At 45.8% G+C, this 21,709-nt stretch overlaps 1 protein-coding gene across 1 annotated transcript in view; it reads right to left on the bottom strand.

Annotated features, from left to right (window-relative positions):
• The window catches only part of FHAD1 (forkhead associated phosphopeptide binding domain 1), a 118,990-nt gene extending 97,526 nt beyond the window's left edge, over positions 1–21,464 (bottom strand). Inside the window, exons 1-3 of the mRNA XM_056122915.1 lie at positions 21,351–21,464; positions 14,803–14,909; positions 3,104–3,310 (exon numbers count right to left, since the gene is read on the bottom strand). Of these exons, the coding sequence (XP_055978890.1) occupies positions 3,104–3,310; positions 14,803–14,895 (300 nt within the window). The 5' untranslated portion in view covers positions 14,896–14,909; positions 21,351–21,464. The remainder of the gene's footprint in view (positions 1–3,103; positions 3,311–14,802; positions 14,910–21,350) is intronic.
• Between the last annotated feature and the right edge of the window lie 245 nt (positions 21,465–21,709).

The following is a 21,709-nucleotide window of genomic DNA, read 5'->3' as shown; positions in this document are numbered from 1 at the left end:
CACATTTACCCGCTATGAGAAGCATGTCAATTGAAGCGCCCTTGGTCCTGTTTGCACGCCTGTTCTTCACAACAACCTCATTCATGACAGCCCCCGAAAGGGAGGGGTAGCGAGAGAGAATGCTGATGCATGAAGGGAAAAGTAAAAGGCAGAGTACACATACAGGGGAACAGAACCCCACTTTCCCCAGAAGGGATATTCTGTGCCGGAGAGGTTGTACTGATTTGGTCCCCAGCACTGCATAGATCCCCTGAGCCCCACCAGGTGTGGCCCAATCCTTCACCCCCAGACCACTTACAAAAAAGGAGGACCGTTCTGATGCCTGCTGCAGCGAGGATGAACCTCAAGGACCTTCTGCTTAGTGAAATAAGATGGTCACAGAGTCTGAGTCTAGTGTGGTCCCCCAAAGCAGGGAGCCCTGAGCTTTCCATTTCACAGAGACAGAAAGAATAGTGAGTGGCTGGAGGGACTGGGCAGGAAGGGGAGGACTTTTGTTCATGGACACAGAGTCTGGCTCTGGGAAGATGAAGGCCCCGGAAAAGGATGATGGTGCCTACTACACAACAATGCGAAGGAGGGAATGCCACGGAACATCCCACTGAAAAGCACAGATGGGAAATTCTCTGTGTGCTTTGTCACAATTTAAGAAAGAAGAAAAAAGAGTAAAACATCAAAAAAGAGAGAGAGAAAGAGAGAAGTGTCTTTTTTTTTCCCTCAAGCTTCCTTTTTGGATGGATGAAAGGGTCAGGGATATTCTGGAAACAGATGGTGGGGCGGTGCCACAGCTCAGTGAGTAGTTATACTGGAGCTGATCAGATTGGGCACTGGGGTGGGGTTTGTTATAGAAATCAGACTTCCTGGAGGCTGTCAGAGCAAACAACACACTACCCCTATCCCGTGGCTTGTTCACTCCCTTTTTTCTTTTTTGGTTCCTAACAAGAAATCTGAGAGTCTCCTGCCCCTGTGCCTAGCTGTTTTCACCAGGGCCCCTTGGAGGGGGGCTGGTTGAGTTTCCCTTCCCGCAACGAGCAGAGCCCCAGCAGCTGAAGACCTCGGGGACCCAGTCACAGCCATGCTTAAGACCACTCTCAACAAGCTTGGATGAACCTCACCCATGAAGGAAATGGCAGAGGAACCCAGGTGTGCAAGACCCGGGACTGAGATCTCCAAGGCTGCTCGGTTCGGGACTGGGCCTCCTCCACCCAGATCCCCCATCTTCCAGTAGCTAGGTATTACGCCCACCAACTCCCAGCGCAGTGTAATCCCATCAACGGCCAAGACCCAGAGACTCTTATTAACCAAGCTCCCGGAAGATTATTGTCTAGTTCTAGCTCTCAGAGTACCCGGCAGGCTACCGAGAGTATCCTGTCCACACGGCAGAGTCTGGCAAGCTCTCTGTGGCGTATTTGATATGCCAAAACCCAGTAACAATGATGGGTCTCATTCCCCTGACCCTGAAAGAGCCTCCAGTGTGGCACTTGCTAAAATCTCAAGGCTAGGAGTCATTACTGGTGCCTGCTAGAGGAAATCGATGAACAACGAGATGACAGTGATACAGTGATAATAAGAAATCTGCCCATGCTATAGATAAGCTATTATAAATGAGACTCCCCTAGTGCTGGGGGCTGGGGGTGTCCTGTAACCACTGAGAGCTTGTGAGAATCCATGTACTCAGACCACTCCCCTCACTGAAATCAAGTGGAGAGTTTCCATATTTAGCATAAATAACTAAAGGGAAAAAGAAGCATACAAATAAAACAGAGGGTACCAATTACATCTAAATTTTAGACAATCAAAAATAACTTTTCTAGCATAAGCAAACTCAACTAATACCAGGGACGGACTCATTTATTCTAAAAAGCAAATTTGTTATCTGAAGTTCAAATTTAAACTGGGTTTTCTCTATTTAATTTGGAAGCCCAAATTATGGGTTATGGGGCCTGGGGTGACCCCAGGACCTACGCTGTTGGTTCTGGATCACTGTATATGGTGTCTTTGAACCCCTCTTGAGAACTCCAGATGAGGTCAGTCCCTTCTGGGGCTGAAGCTCCTCGCCCCTGCTCCCAGCAGACCCCAGTACAGTCCAGGAGCAAAGACACTTCACTGTTGTTCCATGGGGCAGAAGGCAGTGGGCAGCAGCGGCTGAGAAACACGGGCCTAGATCTTTGCCGGAGGCATATGTGATAAATGTGGTATCAGATGTTAGCCTGAGGAGGGCGAGGAATACCCCATCCCAGGCTTCTGCCTGCATCTTCTAACTTTTATTTATCCACAGAAAGGATTTCAAGTCTTGGAGTCTTCATCTAGGAAGGCTTCCTGGAGGCAAGGGGCAGAGGGGGGCCATGAGACAGGTAACTACCGCAGGCTCACATCATTATCACGCCCTTCAGCACGAGATCCAACTGCAAGGTCACGGCTCTCATGGGCCCTGTTTGCAGGTGAGGAGACGAAAGTTTCTGAGGGGTCAATGACGTGCCCAAGAGTGCAATGGAGAGGGCGGGGGGCAGGGCTGGGGTTCTGGCTGAGTCTGTGTCCCCCACCACCCCACTGCCCTGCCTTTCTGGTGAGCCACAGACTGGATATCATGTTTCCTGCTTGCACAGACTGGACTGTACAGAATTTCTGATTTGGGGTTTAATAAGCAGTTGCCGGGCATCTCTACGGTGATAGGTACGGGGCAGACACTGAATTCATCTACGCCAGTCTCTCAATCCACCCTGGAGAAATTCGAGTCCCAGGCAGACCAGGAAAAATGCAGAGTTCTGGTTTGTCTAAAAAGGAAACGTCCACCTCTGAGTTTTCAAAAACTCTCACCAGCTTCCTGCAGGGTTGCATTAGACCACTGGCCACTTTTTACATGTAATTCCACAAATTCCCAGCAGGGGGGCAAAAGGACAGGCTTTGCCCTGCTGGATGCCCAGGAGCGCGCCTGAGCCTCACCCAGCTCTAGTCCTGTCACCTGCATACACAGCAGGAAGTCGGAGAAACTGTTGGGCAGTCTCCGCCCCCGGGTCACACCTGAGCCCAGGGCTGGTGTAGAAGGTGACATAGCACAGCCCCCGCGCCATCCCCATCCCTAGCCATGGGCACAGTGTGGACTCACCAAGGGTGGGTTCTCCACCACCAGCTCGTAAGTCAGCCCGGAAGACCCAAACCTCAGGACGTCTCCGGGCAGCAGCTTCACAGCCACGTTCTGAATGTGACACTCGTTGACGAAGGTGCCGTTGACGGAGTTGAAGTCCTGGAGAACAAAGCTGCCCTGGGCTTCATTGAATTCAATGAGCGCGTGGTGGTTGTCAATGTCAGCTGACTGAAAGCAGAGAGGATATGGATATGGTCACAGATTTGGAAGAACAATAAAAGGGGGGCCCTAATATCTAGTATGAGGGTTCTAACCTTTACTACAGGGCCCCTAAAATTTACTCTGAGGCCCCCAACACTTACTATCAGAGACCTAACTTTTATGACGGGGTCCCTAACATTTACTAGACATTGCTGTGGGGGATACATACACACACTTTTTTTTTGCTTTTGGGGGTCACACCCAGCGATGCACAGGAGTTACTCCTGGTTCATGTACTCAGGAATTACTCCTGGCCGTGCTTGGGGGACTATATGGGATGCTGGGAATCGAACCAGGGTCGGCCACGTGCAAGGCAAACGCCCTACCCGCTGTGCTATCACTCCAGCCCCCACACACTAACTTTTATTGACCTCAGACTATCCATGGGAAAGAGGGAAGGGAGGGGGACAAAGTGTGGTGTAAAAGAAAAAGAGGTGAGGAGGACCGGAGAGAGCGGACAGTGGGCAAGGGGCTTGCCGTGCACGCAGCCCACCCCAGTTGGATCTCCAGCAAGGTTGTTTCACCATCTGAAAAATCAACTAATGTAACCCATCACAGCCATAGGCTAGAGAAGACAAACTGCATGATCAGATCAATAAGGGAAGAAAGAGCACTTGACACAGCCTACATCCATTCATGATTAAAAAAAAAAGTTGGCAAATGAATAATAGAGAAAAATTTCCTCCACCTGTTATACAGAATCTAAAAATAAAATCCTATATCTTAATTAAATGGTGCGAAACCAGGAACTTTGCTGTTAAGATCAGGAGCAAGGCCTGGATGCCCCATTGGTCTGTCCTCAACATATGAATACAATAAGACAAAAAATGGTAATAACAGACACAAAAATTGGGAAGACAAGAACAAGACTTTTCTTTGTTCACAGATTACATATTTGCAGAGAATCTCAAAGAATAGACAAAAAACCCCACTGAAATTAGAAAGCAGTTACAGAAAATCTGAAGGCTACATGCCTAATATACAGCTATACACAAATCAATTGGGGCTGGAGAGAGAGAGTACAGCAGGTAAGGCACTTGCCTTTTACACACCTTACAGGGTTCAACTCCCAGCACCCCATATGGTCCCCCGAGCACAGCCAGGCATGATTCCTGAGTTGCACAGAGCCAGGAGTAAGCCCTGAGCACAGAAGGTGTGCCCCCAAAACAAAAGCAAACTAGTAAGAGAAAAATTCGGGGCTGGAGCAATAGCACAGCGGGTAGGGCGTTTGCCTTGCACGAGGCCGACCCAGGTTCGATACCCAGCATCCTATATGGTCCCTTGAGCACCGCCAGGGGTAACTCCTGAGTATAGAGCCAGGAGTAACTCCTGAGTATAGAGCCAGGAGTAACCCCTGTGCATTGCTGGGTATGACTCAAAAAGCAGAGAGAGAGAGAGAGAGAGAGAGAGAGAGAGAGAGAGAGAGAGAGAGAGAGAGAAAGAGAGGGAAATTTAATTACTCTCCTATTTACCAGCAATGAAAACCAGAATTAGACATTACAATTAGCGCCCCCCACCTCCAAATGGCCAACAGGCAATCGGACATAGCACATAATTCACCATGTCAGCAGCAGGTTGGGAACATCAACTGTGATCTTAAAATCGGTAGTCAGAGCTGGGTTACCCAAAATCATCTAATCCCACTTGATAAGCCAAGAGCTCTGTCCTCCGTCTAGGGCTGAGGCGAGGCCTAGGGGGCGCCGGAGAACTCTAAAGCCCTCCGTGCTGGCTTTCAGGATGAAGGGACCATCCAGGGAGCTAAACAGACTGTGTGTATTGGGGACCACATCCAGCTGTGCTCAGGGACCATGCCTGATGGGGCTCAGGAGACCAAATGTGAAGTGAACCTAGGTCAGCTGTATGCAAGGCAAGAGCCCTGCCCCCAGACTCTCTCTCCAGCACCCAGCAATATTTTTTTTAGATTTATTGTTAGTCAATTTTTTAATTTGTATTTTATAGACCTATACACTCAGGGTCGTGAAACCATTTCTCGGGGAAAAGGGGATCATGGGTGAACAAGTTTTAGCAGCTCTGGATCAGGTACCTGCCCATGCTTCTTCTGCCCAAATAACAAAGATGACCAATTCCTGCCCCACCTCCCCACCTTAAGTGGGTTAAAGGTGGCATGCTTAGCCTGTCTTACCTGTTGTGCATTGTCACCCCAGCTCTCCTCCCCCAGGCCAGAGAGTTCTAAGATGCCCTGGGTACCTCTGCTGGCACTGTGCCAGTCCAGGGTATATATACATACGTGTGTGTGTGTGTGTGTGTGTGTGCATATGCGCGTGTGTGTTTGTTTTGCCTGCCCCATTTGCCTGGCAAGTTCCCCAGCTTCTTTTCATTTGTGTGTGGGGGTTGGGGGGTGAGGGGTTGTAAGGGGTGAGAAGGCTCCTGAACAGTGGTCAGGAGTCCCATGGGCAATTCTTGAGGTTCAGTGCGAGGGTCCAAGGGTGCTCAGGCCCTGTGGCAGCAGGGATGACCTGGACCACCTCTGTAGCGAGAAAACAAGGAAACAGAGATCTCAGAGGCCTCTAGGGTTGCAGCCCGTTGTGATGCTCCGGGACCGTGTAGGGCCAGGAATCGAATCCAGGCACCTAGCATGGACCTGAACCCCTGGATTTCCTTTGTCTCACTCCAACTTCTCCTTAAAGAGGTAATTCAGGGGCAAAGAAATAGGAGAGTGAGAAGGATGCTTGCCTTACATGCAGCTAACCCAGGTTCCGACCCCAGCATCCCATATGGTCCCCTTTGCCCCACCAACAATGATCCCTGAGCACAGAACCAGAAGTAAGCCCTGAGTACTACTAGGTGTGGCCCAGAAAAAAAACAAACAAAACACAAATTAAAGAGGCAACTTGAGCTCTACCTACCCCGAGGTGCTGCACAGGCTCTGACAGGATCCATGTGGGGTCTCGCCAGCCCCAGACACCTCAATTTCCTTGGGAGGCGCTGGGTCAATTTCCTCTCCAAACCCCCTCCCCCCCACCATGTGACAAGGTGCCCCCATTCACTGAGTGCATAAGAATCATAAGAAATTTCTTTTCCTGTGATGCTGGTAATTGCAGAATTTCCCAGTTTAGTCACTATCTTACTTTCTCTCTCTCTCTCTCTCTCTCTCTCTCTCTATATATATATATATATATATATATACCCACGAGAAATTTCAGTTTTTTTCAAAGTTATTAAGTTCCCCCAAATCTAAATGTGCTCCCAAATAATGCAGTTTCTTTTTCTAGATGCTCTGAAACATGCCCTTGGTCTGAGTCTCCACCTTCTCCCACTTTTCTGAGTCCACTTCCACATCTTTAAAATAACCATGACAGTGGTTTTAACCCCTTAGGATGGGCTTGGGGGCTATAATTCAACAAATATATACATAGAATATACATGGACTACAAATATAAATGCCATGAAAACTATAAAAGTACACTGTGGTTATTGTTGTTGTGCTAGTCACAACACCATGATCTTCTACCCCACCCATTAAGATGGTTATTATTTTTTTAAAAAGTAAAAACAAAAGAAATAATAAGTATTTTTGTATTATGTCATGAAGAAAATGGACCTCCTGTGCATGGCTGGTAGGAATGTGAATCCATGCAGCTCTGCAGCATGGAACAGGATATTTTGATTCCTTAAAAAGTTAGACATAGGGCTGGAGCAATAGCACAGTGGGTAGGGCGTTTGCCTTGCATGCGGCCGACCTGGGTTCGATTCCCAGCATCCCATATGGTCCCCCAAGCACTGCCAGATGTGATTCCTGAGTGCAAAGCCAGGAGTAATCCCTGAGCATAGCCGGGTGTGACCCCCCCAAAAAAAAAGTTAGACATAAAGTTCTCTGATCCAGTGTTGGTGGTATATATGTCAAGAATTGGAAGAGACATCTGTATGCTTATGTTCATAGCAGCACCATTCACAACTATCAAAAGGTGGAAGCCGGGCTGGAGTGATAGCATAGCAAGTAGGGCGTTTGCCTTGCACACAGCCGACCTGGGTTCGATCCCCGGCATCCCATATGGTCCCCCGAGCACTGCCAGGAGTAATTCCTGAGTGCAGAGCCAGAAATAACCCCTGAGCATCGCTGGGTGTGACCCAAAAAGAAAAGAAAAAAAGGTGGAAGCCGTTCTAGTGACCATTAATGGCTGAGTGGATAAACATATGATGGAACGTTATCCAGTTCTCTTTCAAAGTTTTCTTGACTTCAACAAGCTACCCCGTGCAAGGTACTTAAGGACATTCTGCAGCATGAGAAAACCCAATTACAGTGTGATGATGCTTATGTGAGACCCAGGGACAGAAGAGAATCATGCTGAGGGGGGTCCTCTTGCAGAATCATCTCTGCAAGAGGAGATGAATGGGGAGCAAGTATATACTTAAGGAGCATATACTTAAGCTCGGCAGTGAGAACACGGTTAGAACGGCATTTTCATGTGATGTGCATTTAACTGCAATGAAAAAGGAAGGAAGGAGTTTTTCTCCTGAGCTCTTCTCTTATCATAGAGCCCTGCTGGCTCATTAGCTGGTGAGAAGAGCCCCAACTTTCCACACCTGATCTCCAGTAGGGCCTAGTTCCCAGATGATGTGATCTGATAGGGGGACTGGGATGAGGCCCAGAGCACAACCAAGGCAGAAGACGAGAAGGCAGTCCCACCCACAGGAGCACATTCCTGCAGAAACAGGCGCGGGAGGAGAATCTTCATCCAGAGTGGTTCCACCTGCCCCACCTTAGCTCCCAAAACACAGGGGTTCACTCAGAAGGAAGGAGGGGAGGATGAAAGGCAGGCACCGAGGGGAAGTGTGAGGCCATGAACAAAATTTGGTGTGCTGCTATCACTGTCGGGAGGGGAGTAGAAGATAATTTAATAGCCATTGCCTGGTAGTATTTCTTTATACTGGAAGAATAAAGCCACTTTCTCAGCAGAGTTGAAAACAATAGCGGCTTCCCACTCCAAAAGTGATAGGTCAGGAGGCACCTTAAATTAAATAAATTAGAACTGAAGGTAAGCTCTGACACAAGCACGGTTGAGGCCTTCTAACAGTGAAAGTGTAAAAGGGAAATTCTGAACACAGGTCCTAACTGCTGGTCCCCACAAGACAGTCTGGATGGACTTTTCAAACGGCCACACATCCCTACCCCTTAAAATCTGTTGTTGTCTTCTTCCTGTTACTCTGCAGATAAAGATCAAAATCCTTGGGCCTGAGAGATAATATAAGACTTAAGGGGTATGCTGTGCATGCAGCTGACTTGATTCAATCCTTGGTACCACATGATCCTCTGAGCACCGCTGATTATAGCTCTGGAGGACCCTAGCATCATCTGGGCAACCTGGCTAATCCCTGGCAACCAAAAGCCTAAGCAGCAGTGTACTCTTGGACCCTTGCATTGAATAGATGTCCCAGTCAGTCAAGAAACAAAGGAAGGGGCTCCTAAGTCTTCTTCACACCGCTTGGGAGACCTCTTACTCCACGCTCCCCTCCAAAAAAAAAAAAAAAAAGATAAAAACCCTATGGTGGTATGAAAAAGCCTTACTTGCCTCTTAGTCCTCCTGCTCCTCTGCTTCCAACACAGTGGCCTTTCCAGATGTTTTGGCTTATGATACCCTGTTCTACCCCAGGACCTTATCACATGCTGTTCCCATCCCTTTGTCCTCCATAGTCCTTTCCTTTAGAGTCTCAACATTGGCATGGGAATCCACCTGCCTTGGTTAGGTTCTTTGCCTCTCTCTCTCTCTCTCTCTCTCTCTCTCTCTCTCTCTCTCTGCCTCTTCTGATTTCAGGGACCATATTTGATTTTGCCATTGTGAATTCCTCAGACTTGCTTCTATGCTAGGGGCTTCAGGCAAATATTAGTGGAGTCAATGGGCAGAAGAGCCAGACCTGCCTACACCAGATTTCCTATTGTCCTCAGTGAACCAGAATACAGGATATGGGGGGAGTGTGTGTGTGTGGGGGGGGGGGAATCCAGAGGGCAGCATCCTACAAGAATCCACTTCGGTTTTCCCTGAGTGAAAAGATTTCAGATTGCAGATTTCAGGCTGGAGCGATAGCACAGCGGTAGGGCGTTTGCCTTGCACGCAGCCAACATGGCCGACCCGAGTTCGATTCCTCCGCCCCTCTCGGAGAGCCCAGCAAGTTACCGAGAGTATCTGCCCGCACGGCAGAGCCTTGCAAGCTCCCCGTGACGTATTCGATATGCCAGACACAGTAACAACAAAGTCTCCAATGGAGACGTTACTGGGCCCACTCGAGCAAATCGATGAACAACGGGAGGGCCTTTACCTTTACCTTTATTTTCTTCCTAATATTTTGTTTTATCAAATTAAATAAAAACCAAGAAGCATGTAGTTATCTTCCACTATCAGAAACAAATAATGTCAAGATGTTTTGACATCAACAATCAAAACAATATGCCAGGCTGGCACATGTGCATAAACCTTCAGATGTGTGACTCCCTTGTCTTTAGGGTTTAACCAGGCAAATAAAGACAATCTTTCTTATTTTCTGGATGTAACCACTGGGTAATTTTAGAAGTGCTTTTTTATTAATGTATTTTCCAAACTTTAGTCGAGTGGCTTGTAGTGGCACAAATAACAAACTATAAATTGACTGTTGAATTATTACTTAGGGAGGTCGAAAGCTGATCACGGATGATTCTCCTAATTAGAAGCCCCAGTGAAGTCAGCAGAGAGGGAATCCTTACTTCACCTGGTCCTATAAAATTGGAAAATGCTAATCTGCCTGCAGGTTTCAAGTTTTCGAAACAGACTCTGTTCCTACACCCTCCTTAAAAGCATTTCTCCTCTCCCGAATCCATTTAAGCCCTGGGAAGAGGATTTCTCTAGAGAAGATAGAAGCACCCATCAAAAATCTATTCAGAAAACATTTGGCGATTCATGCATCATCTGTTCTCTCTGGAGCCAATAGAAGCTCAGGCTCTGGAAGTGCAGCTGACTCCTTCATAAATCAATGTGATTGCTGCTGGGGGTGGCAAATTCCTTCTCAAATTGAGTCCGAGGAAAAGTAAGCAGTCAATTATTTTTATGCAATGAACTCAATTTCTGTCCATATAATAATTATCCTCATTAGTTTCCTTTTCCAACCTGTTTGTAACTATCAGTGGAGACTCATCTCAACCCTCTGTTCCCCTCTAAGTAGTCCTCTCTCGGGGATTTGCCCATTTTATGGGACCATAATAATGATCAGAGTGTTATTTCTTTAGCCCTGAGAACCAAACATTTTATAGACAAGTCCTTGTTTCACCCTCAAAAACCTCTGTGACATGAGTCATTTATAGACCAGGAAAGTGAGCTCCTAATAATTAAGAAACTGAAGTGATTCAGCTAGAAAGTTGCCTGAAGAAACCCAGGGCTGTTCATGTCCATGGCCTATGCTTTTAAAAATGATTTGTTTTCTGTTATAATAGTTGAGTTAGAAACAGGGAACTCCGTTATTAGGTTAGAATGTATTTATAGGAAATAAAACTCGATAAAACGCTACCCTTTACTATAATAAATAAGAAATTGTTACTCTTCCCTCCTCGTCCCCTACTTCCTACTTTGTTCATTAAACGGACTTTCTATGGTCTTGTAGAGAGATTTTCTGGGATTTTTCTGATTTTCTGTGGTTTTCATGTCACACAGGCAAAGCCTAAAAATCAGTCCATTTAGTTATTTTTTTATTTTTTAATTTTTATTAATGAAACACCATGAGGTACAGTTGTAGACTTACAAATTTTTGTGCTTGGGTTTCAGTTATACAACGATCAGGTACCCGTCCCTCCACCAGTGCCCACCTGTTTAGTTTATGATTAAAATAAATCTCAGAAAACTAGGTATAATGAGGAATATTCTTAATTTAATAAGAATATCTACAAAAATACTCCGGCTTACATCATGGCATGGGTACACCTGGAGGAGCTCAGGGGGTATTTCCGGCTCTGTGCTTAGGAATCCAACCAGTCAGTGCTGCCTGTAAGAAAGTGCTAAGTCCCTGACTACCACTCAGACCCACAATCATTCATAACTGGCAGGAGATTGAATGCCTTTCCCCGTAAGCTCAGGAATAAGCAAAAATATTTACATTTATAGGCTTTATTCAGCAGAATTCTGAGAATCTGAGTGCAATAAAGCAAAATTAAGGGCATTCTAACCAGAAAGGGAGAAGTAAAATTGTTCCTATTTGCATTTGACATGATTATTTATGCATAAAATTCCAAGAAACCTACAAAAAGTCTATTAGAAATTGTAGTCAAGGTTGTAAGAGATGATGTAACCATGTAAAAATCAGCTGTATTTCAATACAATATTAATGAACATATGGGCATTGAAATTTTAACATGTAGCGTGATTTCCATCATTCAAAACAGAGATACGTTTAAATATATCTGTAACTCTAAGAACATATGCATAGGTATTGTATGTTAAAACAAACACTCAAAAACAAAAAAAGGGAAATCAAAGACCACCCAAATAAAGGGAGATATATACTATGTTCATGGATTGGAAGACAGCATAGTAAAGATAGCAGGTCTTCTCAAATGAATGTGTGGGTTTAAACGCAATTCCTAACAAAATTTCAGCAAGTATATATATGGAAAGGTTTGTAATAGTGCTTATAAAGAAAGGCAAAAGGACCAGAATAGGTTAAAAAATTTAGAGTAGAATAAAGTGGGATTTAAGACTTGCATAGCAATGGTAAATTAACATTACTCAATACTGTTATAGAGACAGATACATAGTGCACTGTAGCACTGTCCTCCCATTGTTCATTTATTTGCTCGAGCAGGCATCAGTAACGTCTCCATGGTGAGACTTGTTCTTACTGTTTTTGGCATATTGAGTACATCACGGGGAGCTTGCCAGGCTCTGCTGTGCGGGCAGGATACTCTCGGTAGCTTGCTGGGCTCTCAGAGAGGAATCGAACCTGGATCAGTCAAGTGCAAGGCAAATGCCCTACTCGCTGTGCTATCTCTCCAGCCCTAGGTATCTGTATCTACAGCAGCAGACACATAGAGCAATGAAATCTAATCAGGAACTCAGAAACAGCTTCCACATAAGCTTCATAAAACTGGCCAAACGGTGTTGACTAAGATGTAAAAAAGTCATTTTAAAGAAGAAAAAGGATTTTTTGTTTTTCCAACACTTGGTACTGGAGCAACTAATACCCATTGTAGGGAGAGGGGGAGACTCAATCTAAATATCCTATCACATATAGAATAAATTCAAAATGTTTATAATGAGGAATGTGGCTTTGTGGCGGAGCACTTGCTTTGCCTGTGCCAGGTCTTGGGTTCACTGCCTGACACCACATCGTCTCCTAAGCACTATGGGGAGTGACCTTTGAGCAATACTAGAAGGAATCCTGTGATTGCTGGGGATAACCCGCAAACAAACACAAAAACAAGACTACAACGCTTTAACTATATAAAATATAAGAGAAAATTCTCAGTATCAAGGGTTTGTTAACATATTATATATACCTTCCACTAAAATCATGATCCCAGGACCAGATACTACAGGGTTTTAGGCACTTGCTTTGCATGTGGCCATCCCTGCTTTGATCCCCAGCACCACATGGTTTGTTGAGTATTGCCAGGAATGAACTTGAAGCATCGAGCCAGGAGTAGGCCCTAAGTACCACTGGGTGTGGCCCAACAATCCCACCCTTCTACCCTGGTAAAATAAAATCATCATTTATATGATAAAAAAGTGACAAATTGGATTGCATCAAAATTTAACACGTTTGCTTTGAGAAGGATTTATTCCGTTAAGAGAATGGATAAGCGAGCAGTAGGCCGGAAGAAGCTGTTTGCAAACCACCTAAGTGACAAAGAACTCAAATCAAAATATATTTTAACAAACTCTCAAAACTCAACCGTAAAAAAGGAAATCCAATCTGAAAAAGAGCAGCTGACATTTCACCAAAGAAGATATGCAAACACCAAGAAAGTACAGTAAAAGGAGTCCAATATCAGTGGCCACTCCAAAATGCAGATTAAGACAATGATGATATATCTTACTCTTTTCATCACGGGACATTTTGTTTTAGCTTACAAAAGAGCTAAAATAAAAAGCTGATAAAAACTATTGCTATTAAGGATGCAAGTAAAACTATGGCTTATACATTGCTGGCAAGAATATAAAATGGTAGCCACGTGGGATAATAATCTGATACTTTATAGTCAGATATATACTTAACAATATGATCAATAGTCAGATATATACTTAACAATATGATCAAGCAACCGCATTCGTGAGCAGTTACCCCAGAGAAATAAAAACCAATGTTCACATAAAAATCCATATATAAATGTTTATAGATTTATCTTTAATAGCCCCAAATTGGAAATATGTGAATGCTGAACACTGGTATATTTATACCACCACAGACTATTTATTACTCAGCAATAAAAAATATGATCTAACAACCTTAATGGATTAAAAGGGCATTATGCCAAGGGAAGGGAACCAATTTCAAAAGGTCACACATTTATGATTCTGTTTATGGAGCACTTTCAAAATGTTAAAAATTGTAGGGCTGGAGAACAGATTGGTGGTTGTCAGGGCTTGGGGATATCCTTATTGTGATGATAAAGTCATATCCCATGGGAGAGCTTTGATGATGGAATATTCTGTATTTGATGACTGCGTCTGAATCTATTTATGGGATGAAAGGTCACAGAACTACGGACACACTGTGTACCAATGTCGATTTCCCTGGCTGTGATAGTTTTATACTTAGGTAATAAGTAAGGCAGCTTGGAGGAAGCTGGGTGAAGGGGTACCAGGGATCCTTCTACTAGTTTTGGACTTCCTCTGAATCCATAATTGTTTCAAAATAAGAAGTTAAAAATAGTCTACTGAGCGAGGCCTGAGACAGAAGTGTCTTTCACAGTGATAGAGGTTCCACTGTCCCTCTCTGCTTCAGTATTTCAGCCCTTTTCAATATTTAAAAAGGCTCAGAACCACTTTTATTTTATGATTCTTTCCTTTCTTCCAACTTGCTTGGCTGTCAGTGAACTGAGGCTCTGGACCAAACCACAGCTGATTCAGAGCAGGAAATGAAAGAACACTAAGCCCAGGGCTTACCCCCATTCACCACTTGGAGGGCTCTGGTGGGCCGGCTGGTGTGCGGCCATGACAGTCTCCAGAGAGTTCTGGAAAGGGGATGAGAATGGCACTTACTCTGGACATTTGAGGTGGCCCTGGCTACCAGGGCTGGAATAGGTGGATGCCAGGTCATCTGGTCCATGCCCATCTTCTAAACTATGCCCTTTGGACCTGGGCTGCCCAGGGCAGAGGACATGCCACACACCGCATTGGCCTCATCTTCACTCTGGATGCCAGGGAAATTCAAGTCCTCCAGCATTTGGTTAGCTAGTGGCTCATCAAGGAAAGCAGAGAGGTTGTGCTTGAACAGAGACAGGGACAGGGAGGGTAGGAACTGGCAGGGCATCTTCTTACCTCTATGACCAGGTCTGAGTTCGCATGCCTTCCAATTGTAGTACTTTTATTCAGGACAAAAAAGCCTTCTGCGCTCTTTAGATAGGCTTTCATACTTTCTGCTTTCCCTGGATAAGGTTTTCAGAAAAAATTTGTTAGGAAAAAATACAGTGTTCTCGTTATTCAGTCATATATTTTGAACTAGTTAAGGAAGCACATGTAATGTCTGTACCAGTAGAGGTAGTAATGGTAGATGAGGCTTAACAATCACAATTCCAGTTCTGTACTTTGGGCTGTATTTGAGTGACATCCAGTGTTGCTCAGAACTTCCTCCAGATGGTGGCCAGGGAGCCACAATTGGTGTCAGGAATTGGACCAGGGTCCTTCTGACAAAAGACAAGCACCTTAACCCCTATACTCTCTTGCTGGCTCTAATTCTTCACATTTTAAAGTTGATTTGCTTTTCACAGTTTTTTGTTTTGTTTTAGGGTTATATTCAGCGGTGCTCAGGACTTATTCCTGGCTCAGTACTCAGGAATCACTCATAGTGGGCTTTACAGGACCATTTGGGGTGTCAGGGATTAAACTCGGGTCAGCCATATGCAAGACAAGCACTTTACCCATTGTACTATCTCTCTACAAAGCCTGCATGGTTTGGGACTGGACCTGCCAGTAACTAGACAGTTACACCCACCAACTGCCGTGTAACTCCAACAACGGCCAGGATCCAGAGATTATCACACTCAGCTCCCGGGAGAGAACAAGGCAGAGTCTCCTACCCTGTGCCTGACTGTCTCCACCAGGGCCCAACAGCTGAAGACCTCTGGGGCCCAGCCAAGGCCATGCTGGGACCACTCTCCACACACTTGGATGAGCCTCACGCATAAAAGAACTGGCAGAGGAACCCAAGTGTGTGGGACCCGGGGCTGAGATCTCCAAGCCTGCACGGTTTGGGACTGGACTTGCCAGTAACTAGACAGTTACACCCACCAACTGTCGTGTAACTCCAACAATGGCCAGGATCCAGAGATTATCACACTTAGCTCCCGCGCTGAGTGCGGGTTTGATCCCCACTCAGAAAGATGTTGCGGCCGCGCGACATCTTATCATCTCATTCCTACTTTGGACAAACTGGCAGGCTACCAAATGTAACCTGCCCACACGGCAGAGTCTGGCAAACTCCCCGTGGTATACCCAATATGCCAAATACCAGTAACAATGATGGGTCTCATTCTCCTAACCCTGAAAAAGCCTTGAATATGGCACTTTTAAAAAAAATCTCAGGGCTAGGACGAAGAAGACGTTACTGGCACCTGCTCGAGCAATCGACGAACAACAGGGTGGTCGTGATCGTGATGATTGTGACTATCTCTCTAGCCCCATAGGATGATTTTTAAAGATAATAACTAGCTTAAATGAGCTTGGTTCTGATATGGAACACTTATCATATGGGACACTTTTTATGTAACTCAAAGCACAAATACTACCCAAATCAGTATAACAACAAATTAGAATTCCACTGATAATTGCTGTCTATTTCCCCTTGAACTTGATATGGCTCTGGTTATTTGATCTATCAAGTTCTCATGATCAAAAGTCTTATCTCACTACTTACTAGTTCTGGAATTTTGAATAAGTTACTTAATGCATTATGCCTCAGTTTCCTCATCTGTATAAAGGGGTTTCTAATGCTCTGTATCCCAATAGGTTTTGTAAGAAATGCAGTGATATATGTGAAGTTACCTGATAAGCACAACTTTATATTAATAACTAATGCTTTTAATCTTCATCTGATGGGACTCTGTACAAGACTCTGTAAGCTACAGAGCCTCTTGAAGTGCTGACAACTGGTCATTGAGGAGGTGGGCATTCCATACTTTCCCAAAAACCATGTCTTCCCATAGTCAGAAAAGAAAATAATTTCTAAAGGCAAGATAGCCAGATTATATCTTGGCCACATCACGGTCAGGACTGGGCACATATTTCCCCTGAACTTTTTACTAGGAAAAAGATTTTTTTTTAATGTAGAAAAGGTAAATCATGGATATGAACTCCTCTAGACCCATCAACTAGATTCTAAACTATAGTTTTGCTGTATTTGCTTTATCACATTCTCTGGCTGATGAATTTCTATTTCTGTTCTCTTGTTAAGGCCAAGTCCTCTCCCGGGGTAGCCTGGGAACCCTAGGGCCACTCCAGTGGAGTGTGGGGGACCTCTGGAGCCACACTCAGTGGTGCTGGTGAGGTCGAACCATGCAGTGGTGGGGATCAAACTCTGGACTCTGCAAGTGCTGGCCATCGAACACCTGACTATCACACAGACCCTGGATATATGCTGTTTCTTTTTTTGGAGGGAGAGGCACCCAAGCAGCGCTCAGGAAACCCAGGGGTCCCACCTGTGATTCTTGGCCAACTGTGCTGTTGGTTCAATGCAAAGCCCAACAAAGGCAGCTCACTCAGTGTTAGTGGCATCAGGATTACCAGTGTGGTGCTTGGGGACCTCCAGGACTGTACCCAGCAATACTCAGGGAACCATGCAGTGCCAGGGATTGAACCAGGGCTGCACAGGCCTTAACATTTTTATGGGGTTTTTGGGAAATCATGGTTTTTGGGAAAGCAAAGCACATGCCTTAACCCCTATAATGTCTCCCTGTTCTCTGGCCCCACATAGACTTTTCTTTTTTTGGCCACACCTGGCTCTGCTCAGGGCTTACCCCTGGCTCTATGCTCAGGGATCACTCCTGGAGGGGCTCTGGGGACTATCTATGGCACTGGGAATCAAAACCAAGTTGGACATGTGCAAAGCAAGTATCTTACCCATTGTTCCATTGCTCTGGCCCCGTATATACTTTTTTTTCCACAGAAAAGTTTCAGGCTCAGTGACCAAGCACATATCTTGCATGTATAAGATCTGAGTTCAATCCCAAACATTGTAAAGAAAAATAAATTAAAAATTTTAGTGACTACAATGCATTCCAAAATGTTCATGGCAATTCATAATTTTCCTGAATTCTGAGCTGAAATACATTCAACTTGATTTACCACCTCTACACAGAAAAGTGCTTCTCCTCTTGGTAGCTGCTGAAAGGGTACTGAAATGCAAAACTGTGGAATTATGAAAAAAAATAATCCTCATGTGGGGCCAAAGACAGAACAGTGGGTAAGGTTTCTCTTGCGCGCAGCAAACCCGGTCTTGATCCGCAACATCCCATATGGTCTCCCAAGAACCACCAGGAATAATTACAGAGTTCAGAGCCAGGAGTAACCCCTGAGCATCGCTGAGTAGGGCCCCAAATCAAACAAACAGAAAATCCCTCATGTAGTTGTGATCACCCAGGGTCAAAGTATCTTCTTGAAGTTGCTCTTCATCAACATCTCCAGCATCATTACTGGCTCCCTGCTAAGGGCCTGTTACCCTTTTCCTTCTCATTCTGTTTCTTCTTGTTCTCAAAAAAAAATCCTGAAGGGGAAATTGCAGAATGGTCCCCCTTTACAGATGGGAAAACAGAAACCAGGACAGGTTAAGGCCAAAATAGCCTTGAGTGGAGGGGATGGGGATGGGGGAAATGCTGCCCTAGCTACCTGTGACGTATTCAATATGCCAAACACAGTAACAATTGTCACAATGGAGACGTTACTGGGCCCACTCGAGCCAATCTATGAACAACGGGAGGACAGTGACAGTGACAGTGACTGCATATTCCTGTGGCAGCTCCCTTCTCATTCCTCTGTTGCTGCTGGGTGGGTAAGACAGAGACAGAGACTAGGTTTGGGGGGGATGTGGGAGGAGGCACCAATGGTGGACACTTTGGGCATGCAAGAACAGAAACTCTTGAAACCAGAAGCCCCATCCTCTGAAAGGAAGGGACAATCCTCCCTGGGAATGAGAGAAATACAAATATGATGAACTGTTCATTCTCTATAGATGCTGAGGCTCGTGCTGCCTCACACATAGTTTTAATATCGACAGAATGTGAGAAATACACTTAAATATTAAGTTTCTCTGCCACCAGTATCAGGGAAAGGCATTTCTCTTTCCAAAAGAAGCACGGTCTCTAGAAATCAAATCACTTCATTTTTCAGGGGGAAGGACTGTACCTTCAAGTCATATGTTTAAATCGAATTTATCTAAAATGTACAATGGGTAGGGCTATCTCTTCTGTAGGAAAAGCACAGAAAATTACACCAGATTCACACTCAAAGCTTGGATGATAGAGTGCCCAAGAAACAGATGACTGGATAAAGAAACTATGGTACATCAACAGAATGGAATACTAAGCAGCTGGTAGGGAAAATGAAGTCATGAAATTTGCTTATAAATGGACAGACTTGGAAAGTATCATAGTGAGTGAAATGAGTCAGAAGGAGAGGGACAGATACAGAATGACTGAATTCATTTGTGGGATATAATATATATTATCCAAGGCCAGGGAAAGCAGGTGCCAGATGGACTGGTAAATGGTTGAAAGCGTGCCACAAGAGTGTCTGGGGTGGGAGTGGGGTGAAGGGCAGCTAGGATAGAGAAGGGACCATTATGATAATAATAGATTGAAATGATCTTTTTGGACAGAAACTGAGCATTGAAAGTAGGTAAAGGGAGGAGGAGAAGGAAGAGGAGGAGGAAGAGGAAGAAGAAGGAGGAGGAGGAAGAAGAAGAGGAGGAGGAGGAGGAGGAGGAGGAGGAGAAGGAGGAGGAGGAGGAGATGATGGGGGAGGAGAAGGAGGAGGAGATGATGGGGGAGGAGAAAGAGGAGGAGGAGAATTGCCTGTTATAGAGACAGGCTGGGTGGGGATTGGGTGGTGGGGGAAACTGGGAACCTCTGTTGGTGGGAAATGTACAATGGTGAAGGAATAGGTGTTAGAACATCATATGACTGAAACCTAATCATGAACAACTTTGTAACTGTGTATCTCATGGTGATTCAATTTAGATGGATAAATAAGTAACCTGGATGAAGCACATGTCTGATTTTTGCTCTTCCCCAAATGTTCCCAAGGCTTTTTCTCTGCTCAGAACCCTGCACCTTTTCCTACCACCCCACTTTCCGCCAGCTACTCCAGCTTCACTCTTGCTGAAGAAGGGTTCTGCCCTTTCCGGCCATGCAGTGTTACTAGGCATTTCCTTGTTCCTTTGCTGTTTGGTTTCTTACCAATTGAGCTACTTGTACCAGCAGGCCAGACTGTGTCTTTATGAGCTTATTTATTTTCTTTAATAGATAATTATTTGGGGCTTCTTGTGTTTGTCCCTGTTGTCAGAGCAAAGGCAGGGGTGTATTTTTATCCTGGACCATACATATTTCCAGGGATATTTGCCTACCAACAACCTGGGAGGCCAGAGGTAAATGTCCCTGCAGGACGCAGATTTGTTTATAACAACATTTCCTCCCAGGGCCTATCTTCTAGGGCAGAGCTTTCAAAGACAGGGGTTTCCTAAGCTTGAAATTTGTGTTGTGTTTTCGGTCTGGGACATGAAAATGGCACCAAATTTAGCTGTTCTGCCACCCCCATGAGGTTTTGTGGGGAAGGGGAAGTGATACCAATGTAAAATCTTAAAGTCTGCAGTATCTGCTGTGTGACCAAAAGTAGCAGTTTCTGTCTCTGGCCCAGGAGACTCCTGTTTTCTGTGTTATCTATTAACTTGTCACCTTGAAGGCAGGCTAAAATCTCAGCCGCTTCTCAGTTTTGCCCAGTAACTCCTGTCCAGCACCCAGAGCAGCACCTGACACAAAGGCACTCAATAAATGCTTGCTGCAAGAATAGAGATGCAAAATAAGAGGCAACCAGAGAGCCAGTAGTCCTTGATATGAATTCCTTTTGTTTCCCCTTGAGTAGCTTTCCTAGATGATTAAAAAAATTAAAAAAGCCCAATTAAAACTCTATTTCTTTAGTTCTCTTGTTTGCACTACATTTCTTCACCTTAAATTTGTCAAGTGTCATCACTCGGGTACCTGACATCTGACATTACTTGAAACCACTAGGCCATTTGAATGGGTTAAACTAATTTTTTTCTACTCCAGTGCCCTAGGACCCAGCTGTCGACAGAGAGAAAGAGCTGCAATCACTTGCACCCACTTCCATCACTTCCGATGGAAGAGAACTGGAGTAGAGGAGCAAATTTCCTTTTGAAACTTACGTCTTCAGTGCCCAGAGATTGTAGGTAGAAATTTCTCAAGGAAGGGATAGGTAAGGGTTTGTGCGCTTGTGTGTGTGTGTGTGTGTGTGTGTGTGTGTGTGTGTGTGTGTGTGTGATGTTGTCTGTATACAGGGGAGCCCCGCAGAAACCCTCGTCATACCAGCTGTTCCGCACAGGACATCCCAGACTGGCCTAGGTGGGGACTGAGGTTCCCGCGCTGGCCACCCCGGGGCAGGGGCGGGGGTGAGGCGCGGCCCCCCCTTGCAGAGGGGCACGGTGGCTGGGGCACCTCCCTTCTGGTGATCCCGCATCCGAGACGAGTTCTGACTCACCGGAACACGTGAGCTCCCAGATCCTGACCCCGCAGGGCCGGCACAGCCCCACCTGGTTCCCAGGTAGCCGCCTCCCCAGGTAGCCCTAGCCAGACCGCGCTCACCCGGGCGGAGAAGGAAGTCCGCGGTGTGGTCCCTGCCCAGAGGACGGCGGGCTCTGGAGGCGCCGGGCCCGCTCCCGGGCGAGGCCGCCGGGCCGCGCTCCCGCGGAGTGTCCAGCCGGCGCCCGCACCCCGCACCCCAGACCGGCCTGTGTACGCGCGTCGCCATGGCAACGCCGTCGCGCGGAACCGCAGGGGAGGGGCGTGGCCTAGGCGCGGGGCGGAGGGCGCGGGTGCGGGTCTCCTCTGACACCCTCCAGGTCCGGCTGTAACCCCTATGCTCATTTCTGCCTCGGGCCCTTTGTACCCATTACTTCTTTGCAGAAAGTATTTCTCCCAGGGATTTCCCTTCACCTCCTTTA

The sequence above is a fragment of the Sorex fumeus genome, unplaced genomic scaffold (assembly GCF_029834395.1).
Source record: "Sorex fumeus unplaced genomic scaffold, SorFum_2.1 ptg000047l, whole genome shotgun sequence".
Taxonomy (NCBI): Eukaryota; Metazoa; Chordata; class Mammalia; order Eulipotyphla; family Soricidae; genus Sorex; species Sorex fumeus.
Note: the sequence above shows the minus strand (reverse complement) of the source record. Positions and strands in the feature narration are given on the sequence as shown.